The 14,121-nt window shown below is 43.5% G+C and overlaps 1 protein-coding gene across 5 annotated transcripts in view; it reads right to left on the bottom strand.

Annotated features, from left to right (window-relative positions):
• Positions 1 to 1,645: 1,645 nt before the first annotated feature.
• Positions 1,646 to 14,121, bottom strand: part of grin1b (glutamate receptor, ionotropic, N-methyl D-aspartate 1b) — a 32,361-nt gene continuing 19,885 nt past the window's right edge. For 2 of the 5 annotated variants that reach the window (XM_072703773.1, XM_072703775.1), the window contains 7 exons: positions 13,451 to 13,563; positions 13,002 to 13,150; positions 12,069 to 12,226; positions 11,706 to 11,867; positions 11,490 to 11,599; positions 11,080 to 11,225; positions 1,646 to 6,273 (listed from right to left, as the gene is read on the bottom strand). In XM_072703773.1, the coding sequence (XP_072559874.1) occupies positions 6,151 to 6,273; positions 11,080 to 11,225; positions 11,490 to 11,599; positions 11,706 to 11,867; positions 12,069 to 12,226; positions 13,002 to 13,150; positions 13,451 to 13,563 (961 nt within the window). In that variant the 3' untranslated portion in view covers positions 1,646 to 6,150. The remainder of the gene's footprint in view (positions 6,274 to 11,079; positions 11,226 to 11,489; positions 11,600 to 11,705; positions 11,868 to 12,068; positions 12,227 to 13,001; positions 13,151 to 13,450; positions 13,564 to 14,121) is intronic. The other 3 variants (XM_023791633.2, XM_023791631.2, XM_023791630.2) reach the window with 2 other exon arrangements.

Raw genomic sequence — 14,121 nt, 5'->3', positions numbered from 1 at the left:
GGGGAAACACTGATGATGGAGTGTGCAATCAGTGAAGATCAGCCACCAGGCCGTGCATCTATAGGTGTGAAACCACACTAATGACCAGGTGTTTCAGTTTCATCGTCCAACACCTGTATGTATGTGCATGAGATAAAAATATAATATACAAAATAAAGCAATGTTCAGGAAAATTTTAAATTGTCCCTCAGTCTTGGATAATCTTGGATCCCTTAAGATTTCCTTTCACAGCAAATTTTAGCAGGAAATTACCTGGCATGTCTTCACTGTTCTTCTGCAGCAATTCCCAGTGGTGAAGGTTTACTTTTGGGTTAGGCTCGACTATTCTGGCCAGTCTGGATTGAGGTCTGGAGACTGGGCCAGGCCAGGTCATTAGCTTGAATTGTCCTTCTTCACCAGATTAGTCCTGTAGTATTGAGGTGTTGTCTTAGATGGGTATCTTGCCGAAGTATGAAAGACTGTTCTATTTGCCTTAATCCTTTTGGAATGGAATACTTTTCATGTATTCTGTGATACCAATTTTGCTTGACAAGACCTTCATAAAAATCACCAAATAACTAGCAAAGCAGCCCCACATCCTGACTTGCACACACAAAACACATGTGCTCACAAGCCCTCTGTTTTATGAATATATGGTGGATGGAATTCAAATATTTCAAATTACTTTTTTTGTGACAGATTTCCACAAATGTATAAAAGTTGTAAGTAAAAATAACTACAGTTTCAGGCAAGTCTACTTAAAGGTTTTTGTTTTTCTTTTTTTCCAGTCCTGAATAAATGCACACAATTACGGAGTATATAAGAGTTGATGTTGATAAATATCATTGTGGAAAGTCAGCTCCGTTGAAATATGTCACTGCACAGGTATCTCTCTCACTTAAGATTATAATTGTCATTTGCTTTTACACACAAATATGACTTTAATTGTTAAAACTGAGATGTTAAATGTATAAAAACACATTGCTGGCACAGACTATTTAACAACAAACAAGCTGAACTTTAGCAATATCGCTACATCCCAAAGTAATATATAAATAAAGTTTCAGGTATATCACCTCCTCTGATATGCTAACTTCAGTTCCCAAAACACCAAGCAGTCAGTTGTTCTGTGAGGCCTGTTACGGGTTACACTTGTAATTTTCAGAAATACAACAATCATCCACAATGGCCAAATAAAAACATTCATTCCACACAGAGACGCAGCTGCAGATTTAGCATCCCATGAAATCACAGCATATTGAACCCAACCCAGACCAGTCCAATTATGTTCCAGATTTTTTGGGGCCCCTGTCACTCAGGGGCCCTTGGAATCATCCTAACCTTCTCCTTTCACAGTACCCCTCATTCCAGAAATGCTGTTCAAAATGAAATGCAGAAATTAAACTCATACTTCAAGTATTTCTGTAACAAATGTAAGACATTTACATTTTGGTTATTTCATAGTAATAAAAAACCCTCAAGTTAATTCATTGATCCTTCTTGCTAACGTAGGGGTAGGAGGGTTAAGCACTATTATTAAGTGTAATGACTGTAATATGACATCTATGTGTTGGTAGAAGCTGACATACCTATTTAAATGTGTTCCAGCTCACAGAATAAAAGTAATCATGTAAACATTGTCTACTTCAAATAATATTTACAGATATTCATATCAATGTATTTATTGTCACAAGAATTAGCAAAGCCTTCATAATATCTAGACGAAACAAAAGCATTTTACAGTGGACCTTGTCTCTGTCAAGATGCTGCGTCAGGTCTGTGGACAAGATGTATTAGGCAGTGAAAGTTTCTTAGATTCACAGCTTAGCAAATTGCTTGTTTTTCATCCAGCTAATTTTTGTACATTACAGCACAGTACAAATACTGGACATCAAACTCATTTGTTGCCCTTAACTACTTTGACTAAGACTTTCTCGCGCTTTGTGGTTGATGTGAGCGGCAAACAATCATTAATTAAAGGAAAATTGTGGTACTTTTATGGGGGCTAGATAAAAGGAATCATAAAGTTTTCATTATGCAGAAAAACAATATAGATGAGAAATAACATATAGCAAATTGTATTAATACAACAACCAAGTACTAAAATAAAACAACAGTAGGTAACATATATGTATATAAAATATTATATAGTAAAATCCCCTTTGGAAACAAACTTATGTATCCAGAGGTATTATGCAAATATTATGTGCCAAACTTACATAAAAAACCATTGGATATGGCATGATAACAATAATTATTATATTGTAATTAAATCCAAAACGCAATAATTTTGTTAAAATGGCACTAAATTGCACTAAGCAGCCGAATAAAGGGAAATTGTATAAAAATGCCCTAAAATTAGGTAAGAGGAGGCTACTGTATCAACAGAGCTCATATAGTTAATAGCTATGGATTTACTCTGTTCCACACTCCTTTTAACGTTATAATTTGAGATGTCATACATATTGCACAAATCTCATTACTAAAACCTTTTCAAATTAGCAAATGGGACACACTCAAAATATATTACTTATATAGTGTATCAAATAGGTTAAATATCTAAAATAAAATGTATTTAAATATGGAGGTAGTAAGACATATAAATTAAATGATAGATATAACACAAATTTCCAAATAAATTACGTAGCTATACTGTCATGAGCAGTGCTTTCTCTTAAATCAAAATGAGTACTTCATTCATTTGATCTAATCAAACTTGATCCATTTCGTACAAAGAAATGTCATATACATGTTTAACACTTAATGTACACACAGTTATAACATCTGGAGTAGGTTGAAGTGAATGTATATGGGCTGTTGCTCTCCTGGGTTGGGCTTCATTCTGGGGGGGGGGGGGGGCAGTGGGTGTGGCCAGTGCTCTGGCGTGCCGCTTTGTGCACCCAGCCCAGATGGGCCATCACTCTGGACTGACCCAGGCGTGGTGATGCGTGTTCATTTCAGGGGTTCAGATGGCTCAGCAGCGCTTGGGCATTGTGGGGGAGGGGGGGTGTGTTGGGCTTCTCCCGGCCCCCTCTCACACCACTGTACTGACCGACGGATCTGAGAGGTTCAGTTGGCCCGTGATGTCTGTGGGGTAGGGCTGCAAGGGTAAAGACATATAAAACATGGAATTTTAATAATTCTGTAAGGATTTATTTGAAATAAATATACAGTTTAAAATGATTTTAAAAGCCCCAACTCTCCTCCACAAAGAGCAGGCAGTGTAGGAGTAGAAATGACTGCTTATCCAAAGAATAACACCAACATTCGTTGATCAACCTCCAATGATCTAATTGGTAGGCTAATCGAGGTCTCTTTGGTAAGAACTGAACAGTGCATCATGATTACCAATCAGGCCGGTTTCACCTGCCTCAGGACGAGTTATATTGCTGGTTTTCTATTCACTTAGGAGGTAATTGAATAAAGCATTCCGAATGCAAACTTTATAAATTCCCAGTGCTGATGTGCAATCACTATGGAGACAGTCTCATTGAATTTACAGAAAAGAAGCAAAGAAAATCTCTGATCTTAATGAATTCAAAAATGTTATATCAAGCCATACTTATTTGTGTGTTCTGTTTTAATCTTGAGCCATAAATATTTTAATGGATGAAAAGGACACAAAAGGAGCTCTTTGTAATGTCCGGCTCTAATAGCTCCTAAAAAAAGTCTTTCCTGTGTTACTGACTCTGCATATTTTGGATTACAATAAACAAGAGGTCATTTTGTGGTGATCATCAGTGACATTTGGCAAATCGAATATAGCTGATTAATAAATATATAAACCATATACACTTGATTTGAATCAGGACATTGATTTATAAAGCATGTGTACATATATGTATACAGTGTTTACAAAAGGTGATCAAATTTTTCAATGCAAAAGTTTAGTTTGATCTCTCATATAGAATTTTTAAATCTTACACAACACAATGATTAACTGTCAGTTGCACTAAAGGCATTAATTGAAATGTAGCTCTGTATTCTTTCCACACCCCCAAAACGATGAATTTTTCAAAATAAAAAACCTACAAAAAAAACACAACTGTATTGCTCATATTTTCAGTTCTTAGCATATGATGATTTTGAACAATGCTAAACAATGGATTTTGAAAAGGGTTTGGTGTTTCGTATGTATGACTTGTTTTTAAAAAAAGTTTATTATATTATATTTACCTCTAAAAGCAGCTAAGATGCATCTACCAGCCATTTGCTAACAATTTGTAAGAACAGACCTGAGGTTTTGTGGAAAAGTATAATATGTAGCTGTGTCCCTTCAGCCCCAAAGGACAGGAACTTCACTGGAGAAAAACAAATTTATTTGGCGGGGAGATGCATCAGAGTACTTTTATATCCTGTGAAATCTGTGGCAATGAGGCCGGTCTTTGTCAGGGGTCCTAGGCCACAGCGCCTCCTGCTGAGAAACAGGTGAACAGCAAAACAGAAGTCTACTCTACCACAGCCCCAACAGTCATGCTGGCAGAGGGAGATAGAATACAGGCATGTAGTGGGGACACCAACACTCAAAATCCATTGAAATCCATTTATAAAAGTAAACAGTGATATAAAGTAAAACAATGGCTGCAGCTGAACATGAGTACGCTGCCCTTCAGAAATTTTTTAATATTCTAGCTCATCTGCTGAGAACTTTCCGACTTTCAACTGTGACACTTTCATCCACTTAAGATCTAATTACCAATAACCCAAGACTGACACTTAGATCATTAAGAGTGAGAGAGAATAACTCTCAAACATAATTATTTCTTGGTGTCCAATTCAGTCTATACACCACGGACTCCTTCAAATTGATTCTGGGTTGAACGCCGTGTCTCTTCCCAGCAGTCACTGACTAGAGCTGCATTAGCTTGTCCAGTCTGTAAGGCCTTTACATGTGTGTTTTTAAAGCTTCAAAGGGGGTGTGATCGTGGGCCAGCACTGTGCTCCCCATCTACCAGAAACAATGAATCAAGGACATTCCTGTTAGGGGACATTCTGACACATGGCAGGGAAAACGGAAGGAAGGAAAGGCGATTCTGGAACAGCTGTCAGACGTAAACCACCTAGAAAGAAACCTAGAGGATTGCATGCAAAGCAAATTATAAAAATGGAAATATATGTCACTACACGTTTATGGTCCTGGGAGAGACTGCCACTCCAGCCTTTGACGGAATCTACGAGACACGTGGAGTTCTCTTTGGACAATGCGCTTCTTATGTGAAATATCTCGTTCATCATTTGCAGCGTGACTCAGCATTAATTTCAACCCTGTGCTGAAATCTGCGTTCTGTCAGAGAATAAAAGGCTGTTGAAAGGGCAGGGCTTCTAGACTCTTGGTGGGTGTAGCATTTTAGACATTTTTTTGTTTTCAATAAAATCAACAATGGATTACAAACCACAAATATGACATGCAGCACCTATCCAAACAGATCCACTTGCAAGTACAAGCCTAATTAAAGCTGTGCAATTCAAAAGCATTACATAAAATGATTACAAAACTGGAGGGGGGGGGGGGCTTTTAGGCGGTGATGTGGCAGCAAGTAAATCGACATGATAATCCTGAAATAAAGTCAGCTGGAAAAAAACTGGGGAGTTAGTTTCCCTGAGATGCTGAATACTGTCAGTATAACTTCTGGTTATGTTCTCTGGTACAAGTAGCAAGTAGAAAAACCTTTAGGGGGGAAAAGGCAAAAGCAGCACAGAATTGGGATTTAGGGAAACCCTGCGACTGAATAAGAGGCGTCATTAAATCCCGAGAGCGTGGCACCACAACAAGAAATGGGAGATAGGAAACAGGGAAACCACAGCCGGGCTAGCCGGAGAGAGACAAGCCAGCGCTCCCTGCCTCAGAAGTGCCGCCCGCTTCCTGTAGATTACGTCTCAGGCCTGTCCAGACCTGCTGTCCATTACTCTCATGGCTCTTTTCAGACACATGTCTGGATGGTGCAGAGATGGCTGACAGACAGACACGTGGCTGGGACACAAGCTCCATGTGTGAGAGTGACAAAGCGCTGAAATGGGAGGCGGCTGGCAGTAAAGATGGCATGACAGGAGAGAGAGAGAGAGAGAGAGAGGGGGGGGGGGAGGCTGAGAGAGGGAGACAGCCAGGGAGGAAAGCAGTGATTGTAGGGGGGAAAAGACAGAAAGAGGGTAAGAGGGGGGGTGTAATTATCTTCATCTCCTTACCGTGTCTTTGGAGGACCTACGTCTGTTGATGCTGGAGGCCAGGGAGGTACTGATGGACCTAAAAGAGGCTTTCTTTTTGGGGTCGGGTTCTGCTCTACCACTTTTCCTATCCTAAAATAAATATATATGTAGAAAAATTATTTACGTTCTCCAGTGGAGTATATTTCGTTGCAGTGTCCCACCCCCCAACTATCTCCCCCTGTTAGGTCTGGGGTTGGAAGGCGCCCCATCCAGAAGGGGCACAGCAAAATGCCAGTCTGTCCCTTGCCAGGCCTGCCCAGGTGGTTTGACCAGAGAGGTCTTTGAGGGTCTTTTTGTGGCCATCAGATCTCAAGGCTCAGAAATGGGCAGAAAATGTCCCATTTCTCACTCATGTCTCAGCTTTAAGCACAATGGGACCCCAACTGTCACCTCTCTCATTGTATAGTGAAAGAAGGAGCCCACACTCACATTTCAGGAGTCCGCTGTAGTTCTCACAAGACCCTAAATGAAGTAAGACATCCATTACAGGGTAATACACCTGTGCCCCTCCCATCCAGAGGTTACTGTCCCTGACTTTTACCCATTACTGATATTACCCCAATCAGAGCTCCTCCACAATGTGTAGGACTTGAAAGCATGCATGACTTATCTGGCAAAAATTGAACACTTTCCCATTTCGCGTCTTGTGCATGTCCCGGGAAGCCTAGTCGGGGGCCTGCAGTCGCTCTTTACGTTTTTAGGTGGCATCATTGACAGAACGTAAAAGGCAATGCACTCATTCCCTTCCTTTCCTCCCTTTATTGCTCTGTTACAAAGAACTATGAAAGAGCTAGAAGTCACATGGGACATGCCTCCTGCTCTGGTAGTAACTCTTAAGGTTTTGGAAGGCAGCAATGAAGAGAGTGTAAAGGGTGGGGTGCATTTATACCAAGGCTACTGAAAGGGAAACGCATAAGCGTGGCCCCCGTTTCCCTTCCCTTAAAATTTTAAAGCAAAAAAAGTACAAAGAAAACTAAAGAAACTAAGTAAAGGCCAGAATCAAGAATCAAGCAAAGGCTACAATCACTAACTGAGCAAAAAAAATGAAAAAATGTTACAACTAATGCAGGACTTTAGTTGTACCAGAAATCCATCCCACACGGTGAAGTGGGGGGGTGGGGGGGGGGGGGGGGTCAGGGGCACGTGAAGAGAATGTGAGGTTGGAGGAGGGCAGAGACAGAGTGAATTCCACCAGAAGACATGCAGCAATAGAGAAGCAGAATGAATGACATGACCGTCCACCTATGTCACAATCGTCCCACTGGGCTTACGTTTCTTACGTCTCTCAACTGGAAGGTTTTACTCTCTGTAACAAAGACAGGATCCATGAATGGCATATTAATTTATTTGCAGTTTATGGTCATAGATCTGTGGCATACAGAGTAAAGGAATGTATTACTCCAGGATAAGTCTGGCCAGAGGGTTTTGCAAAAAGACATGCAGGTACAACATTGTGACATGGGCCAGTTTAACAAGACAAAATTCACTTCAGCACTTCCAATGCCCACGTATAGCCTGCTTATTCTCCACTGTTGTCTTGGAAACTAACCTGGGTCTTTCAGTCCCTGTTACACATTGTACTCAGTAGCAGCTTATGGTAAAGGCAGGCCAGGGTTTAATCCCAATTTCACCCCTTCATCTTATTCTTTGCAACCTTTATGAAAAACAGTTTGTTCCCGGTGTGGCAGACAGCTCTTCGTTTGTTAGGAAACTCGATTCATTTGTGACCCTTAACCTGAAAGATGCCATTGACTCGTTTTGTCTGTCACAAATAGAGCAGACTCCAGGTCTTTTTCTCCAGTGGAGAAAAACAGAAGCGGCCAGGAAATGAAGTATATTGTTCCAAAACCTTCAAGTAAGATAGGTACCAACAGGACGTTAGCCTGTACAGCACACATTGAACACCAGATAACACATCATATAAGGTAACACAACAGCCCCATATTGTTAAGAACACTCCATATTTTCTTTATATTTCTCCATTATTAACACATTAGCCACAAATGCACATTTTGTCTTTACAGTCAAATAACACAACCAGCTCCTACAGGAAAGAAATGCAGTCAGACAAAAGTTATTTATATCCAGTTTAAATGTACTATCCTGGAGCGATGATCGTTCGCATTAGCGTTTCCTGACTCTCAAATCTTAAGTCACATCACACGTCATAACCCTGGCAAAGACTCGGAAAGGACATTTTTATTGGATGATTTCAGGAATAAGGCTGTCCTGAGCCTCAAGATGCACCCACGGGATTTCAGAAGTAAAACCCAGGCTGATACTGACAGGCTACACCTGTGTTCCCACCGCCTTCCCGCTGCCGGGCCCCCCTCCCATTTTCCCCAGTTACATTATGCCGCCCCCCCTTTCTGATCAGCACTGCAAATAACAGCCAGCACTGCAGCCAGCACTGCAGCCAGCCTACACCTGACCTTTCACGCTCGGTTTACAAGCAGCCCACTTGGCGGGAGAGGATGAAGAGCCCAGGCACATCTATCCCCAGTGGTGGAGCAGTCTGTGGGGGCATTGGTGACTGTGTGAGCTGTCGAGAGCCACCGAGATGGAGGGTGGAGGATGGAAGGTGCTCATGTGCTCATCAGGGAATGTGAATGAACACGTCCTATAACACCGTTATAGTATGAAATGCTTTGGTCTTTTGTTCTGGATAAAACTCTTATAATATTATAATATTACTGTCAAAAATTCTTATAATATTATAACGTAAACCATATTGTTTTCATCTTTTCAGTCAACTCTGAGCACAAAGCTAATAAGACAGTAAACAAGACCTGACTGCAGATCTCTGGATGCAGCATCTAGGCTGCGTGATGCTGACCTTGGATTCGTGGGTGGCCGGTCAGCAGGTGTCTCTCGCATAAAGGCTTCAGCCTTCCACACAAGTAGGAGGTTCTATATGCAAATTGTGGCAACAGCTTCGCCCCTGAAGTGCTCCCAGTTCCCGAAATATCCCTCACAAGTGAGTTTATCATCTGAAAGTGTAACTGGATTTAAAGGTCATGCCTGTAGTCGCATTCATTACTGCCAATCCCATGTTGCGTGGACAATGTTTGCCCACAAACAAAGCAATGTCGTGCTTTAAATGCAAGGTACTGTCTCTCAGAAACACATATTATACGCATAGTACATGTGCTTTATGGGGACCTGATTAATTATTTTATACAGCAAAACATCTATATGCTTCAAACATTTTGGAAATCCTACTATATGCTCGTTTTTATACTACAAATAGGATCCTGACATTAGAATGCATGGACACTGATTGTATTTCTAATGTGCCGCATAAATAATGTTTATTTTTTCTTCTTTACAGAACAGCCAGTTTACATGTCAGAAAATACTGCTTATATGCATTCTGGTGCATGTTCTCGTTTACTTATGCATGTAGATAACGGTGCCACGCATGCCGCCGTCTGCCTGAGCCACAGCTCTGAGTACGGGCACATTTATTCTGCGTGGCTCCCCGAGCTCGCAAACGGCATTTGCATCTGAGCCACAACGGTGCTCAAGATGCACGGGGAACGGGGAACCGCACCGGGGTCGGAGAGCAAGGGGCCGTCCCACTGCCTCTCCAATGCTGAGTATCACCACGCACGTCGCACCACGTGGACACGGATCTGCCCGCACAGACGGGAGACAGCGACCCCTGCCTGCCAGCGGCGGCTCTGCGACTCACAGCAGCAGCACTCTTCGGAAAAGAGCACGGCCCAGCATGCACCTGGCCGGCACCGCGGCAACATCACAGCCTTACAGCGCTTTACTGCTGGGAATGGCCCCAGACTCCCCAGTAGAGACAGGGCCCTGTCTTCCTCCCTGCTGCTGAGGCTCATGGCCAGGCATGGGGGCGGGGGGGGGGGGGGGGGGGGGAGCAGAAGGGGGCCTATTCAGTAAGCTTTAGCAGCAGAAGGCAATGAGAAGGAGTCAGAGAGAAATTCTGCTTTTGGCAGACAGAGAGAGGGAGTGGATGTCACGTGATATGGAAAGCCATCCACAGAGTGATTATGCAGGGAATTAAGACATGGTTTTCTGTAAAAAGCCATGTATCCTAACCATCCATAATTCCTCCCATGACTTTTTTTTTTTTTTGCTCATGTAAATTAAAATGCATTTAAGTGACACATCGAGTGGCACGAGGAGCACTGAGGGATAACAAATGAAGATCAAAATCAATATTAATGAGAACATGGGCTCATGCCCAAAAGCAAGACCCACACATACCACCCCCCCACCCATCCATGAAAACAAAGTGGGTGGATGAAAAGAACAACACCTGTTCCCTGAAAGGCCCCAGTAAAGCTTCTCCTCTGTAAATCAGGACTGAATTACCCCTCACATTCAGTCCATCTACATGTATCAGGCTCAACATATGTCAGAAGGTAACGGAGAAATTCTATTATATATAACATATTTCCCTGATGTCTATTACGTACACACTTAGCCGACAGCTAAATCATCATCAAATGTCATGAATTATTTAAATAAGCTATATTGATTTTTCTTTGAATGTTTTTAAAATTAACACAGCAATCAGCAACACAAGCGCGATGCATTTGTTAAAGGAAGAGACACGCGGCATTTATTTCAAGAGTAAGATGGGCTGGTCTACAGCACCTGAAATTGATTCTGGACCAAAATACTGCTGGAGGGGTTTGGTCTGCTTGGGACCAAACCGCTGGACGCCCTGTGCTGTAGCTGCTGGAGTATCTCCAGACATATCCTACACCATTTACACTCGGTAACGCTCGTCGGCTTATAACCTCAGCGTCGGAGCGGAGAGAGCGAATGCTCAGAGACGTCCTAAAAGTGTGGCTCCGGCTCAGTCAGGTGACGCCAGACTGTCACCGGCCCAGCTCACTCCCTCCTCTGCGGCAGCCATACCTGCAGGTTCTTCCTCCAGACATTCACCGCCGCGAAGGCCAGCTGCATCTGTTTCCGCCGGGCGTCTTTGTGGCGCTTGTAGGCGATTTCGATGAAGATGAGGAAGATGCCAGCCACGATGCCCCCAGCCACCAGCATGAAGACGCCTGTGTGAAGACAGCAGTCAGCCATCGGGGGGCGCTGTGCTATTCACGCTGACCTACTGCTGAGGGCCTGAGCAGCTTCACACTGTCGTCCTGCTTAAAGTCACAAAGCACTGACTGGGTCCATTTTATTCAAAGTAAGATGTGCAGCGCCATCTACAGTCCGAAAGGAGAAGATCTCTACCTGGACATTTGTGATGGGGCATTGAAGCCATTGAAAAGCAGAATCCTTCTGTGTCAAAAAAGACGAAATAGCACGGAACGTACCTGCCATGTTCTCAAATGTGAGGGTAGCTGGGGCGTTGCTCCTGGAGTCACACTCCTGGTATCTCACCCAGGTTTTGTCAAGGTCCTCCATGAAGCCATTTTCATGAGAGCTGCAGGGATTAAGTTAATGTAAGCAGCTGATCCACTGTTTCCACATGGAAAGAGAAACGAAACGAAAAAGATGTGGCAGCGCATGCAGGTTTGACAGGGACTGACCTGAGAATGGCCAGAGACACGTTCTGCTTCCACGGGCTGTCCTTCCGCATGCCGATGCCAAAGCCAGAGCGGAAGAACAGCTCTCCTGTGGTCACCAGGTCACACTTCTGCGAGGCTTCAAACTCCAGCACAGCGGAGTCCCAGATGAAAGCGTGGAGCTTGCTGTGCAAAGCACAGACCAGGGGGCAGAGAAGTCAATATATGCAAATTCCCTTCACATGCTTTTAAGATGTCTTACTGCTTCTCTCCCAGGTTGATGAGACGTATCACAAACGTGACAGAAACTCTACATCCCTGCAGCCTCGCACCCGAGGTCACCCGGCGGTCGGCTGGTCCGCTAGCCGCCCCCTCCCGTTCACTCACTTGTCCCGCACGGCTTGGATGGCCTCGGCTGCGCTCTCGTAGTTGTGCTTCTCCATGTGCCGGTACATGGTGCTCAGCTCCACCTGCCTCCTGAAGTAGATGTCCACCGAGCTCTGCTTCACCGTGGCGTAGATGAACTTGTCGGACGGGTTCCGCAGCTGGAGGGCAGCCACAGAGCACGACGGTTTCCCACTAATGTTTATGCTCTGCAAACATGCTGTCCATGTCACGTTTATTTTACCATGCTTCCCCCTGCCATTACTCTTTGCCCACTGTATCAGCTTAGATCTTCTACTTTCCTTTAAGTTCGTAGACCAGGGTTCCCCAATTCCAGTCCAGGAGGGTCAGAACCCAACACAGACTGCAGACTTCCCTGTCCAAGCTTACATACTAAACCTATTAATCAGCTGTTAAAATGGATTCGAGCAAGGAAATCTGCAAACTATGTTGGGTTCCGGCCCTCCAGGACAGGAACTGGGGAACCCTGCCATAGACCAACACCATCTACTGTATGATCGATTCAAAAGCTGAACCATTATATTAGATACCAAACAGCCAGAATACTGTTCTTGATGAGTGTAAGGGGGGGGGGGGGGGTGGTTGGGCCATTTTGGATGTTTTGGGCGATGGGTGAAGCTAGGGGGTAAGGGGGATCAATTAGCAATCAATTAGTAATTATATGAAATAGGTTTGCTATATGTGTGTTTGATTGAGAGTGGGGGAGACAGGCAGACAGGCCCGGAGCAATGGTCCCACTCTCCTTCACTCTCTGTTCATTTTACTTAGAGAGGAAAAATGGCCATTTTATATACATTGTTTGGCTCCCACACCTGTGACATTCTGAGGGTACAGTAAGTTTCCCCTGTCCTAACCTACAGTTCTCCTGACTTGTGCATATGTGCGTTTTTCACAGGGCTATACACAATGTCTCACCCTTGGGTCGTTGATGCCCGTGATGCGCTCTTCAGGCCGGTCCAACACGAGGAAAGCAGCCAGGTTGGCAGTGTAGGATGCCACGATGATCATGGCAAAGCCGGCCCAAACCATGCCCAGGATCCGGGCTGAGAAGCTGCGTGGTGCCCCTGAGAGTGCACCAACATCCCATTTTCATGCATTCTCACGGCACAGTGCACACAAGGCGCACGGGCATGCACTGGCAGCAGCTGGTGCAGTGAAATAGCTGTGCCTGAATGCACCAGATCAAATGAGTTCACAGTCAGACATGCAATCAGACACACTCAGCCGAAATTACAAAAAAAGATGAAGCAGAAACATATGGTGCAGCCATTTGCATACATTGATAATGTCACAATGTCACACTTCATGGTACAAACACTCTGTAGACTAATAAGGCAGAAATGGAAAGCAGGAGATCTGGTTACCCTCCCCAATTCCAGAGTTCAGTAACACTCCCCAGGAGAACCACATTGCTGAAGATAAGGTGAGGGCATCTTCTTCCTCCTCCTCACTGTTGACTTTGAACCTTCCAAACGGGCTGTAAGATAATCCAGAAAATCCATTTGGGAGAACTCTCAAACACCAAGCATTCCACCATGTCTGCATCCACTCTCCTCTGATATGTCTATCCTTTGTGCCACTAGACGTCCCTTTCACACATACAGAGACGAGACCTTGGGAACATATTGAAGGTGTACAGTGATTTGGTGATTTCATACAAAAACGTACAAAGATGACAGAAAAGCTGGTAACACTTTACATTAAGCGCACCTTTATAATACCTTTATAATGCATTCATAGAACATTCATAAGCAGCATGTAAGTATACATTAACATCCTAAAATGCCTTAACAGCTTTAAAATACATTAATAACAAACATCATATTATTATATGATTATAAAGTTTCTTATTAATGTGTATTACCTCATGTCTTGTTCACTGAAAGTATTATGAATGCAATGCTAAGGTATACTTACACGCTGCTTGGGAATGCTCTATGAATGCCTTATGAAGGTGCGCTGAATGTTATACGAATGTGTTACAAAGGCATTATGCAGCTGCAGTTAATGCAAAGCATCACGGAAAAGCTATCTG

The sequence above is a fragment of the Paramormyrops kingsleyae genome, chromosome 2 (assembly GCF_048594095.1).
Source record: "Paramormyrops kingsleyae isolate MSU_618 chromosome 2, PKINGS_0.4, whole genome shotgun sequence".
NCBI lineage: Eukaryota > Metazoa > Chordata > Actinopteri > Osteoglossiformes > Mormyridae > Paramormyrops > Paramormyrops kingsleyae.
Note: the sequence above shows the minus strand (reverse complement) of the source record. Positions and strands in the feature narration are given on the sequence as shown.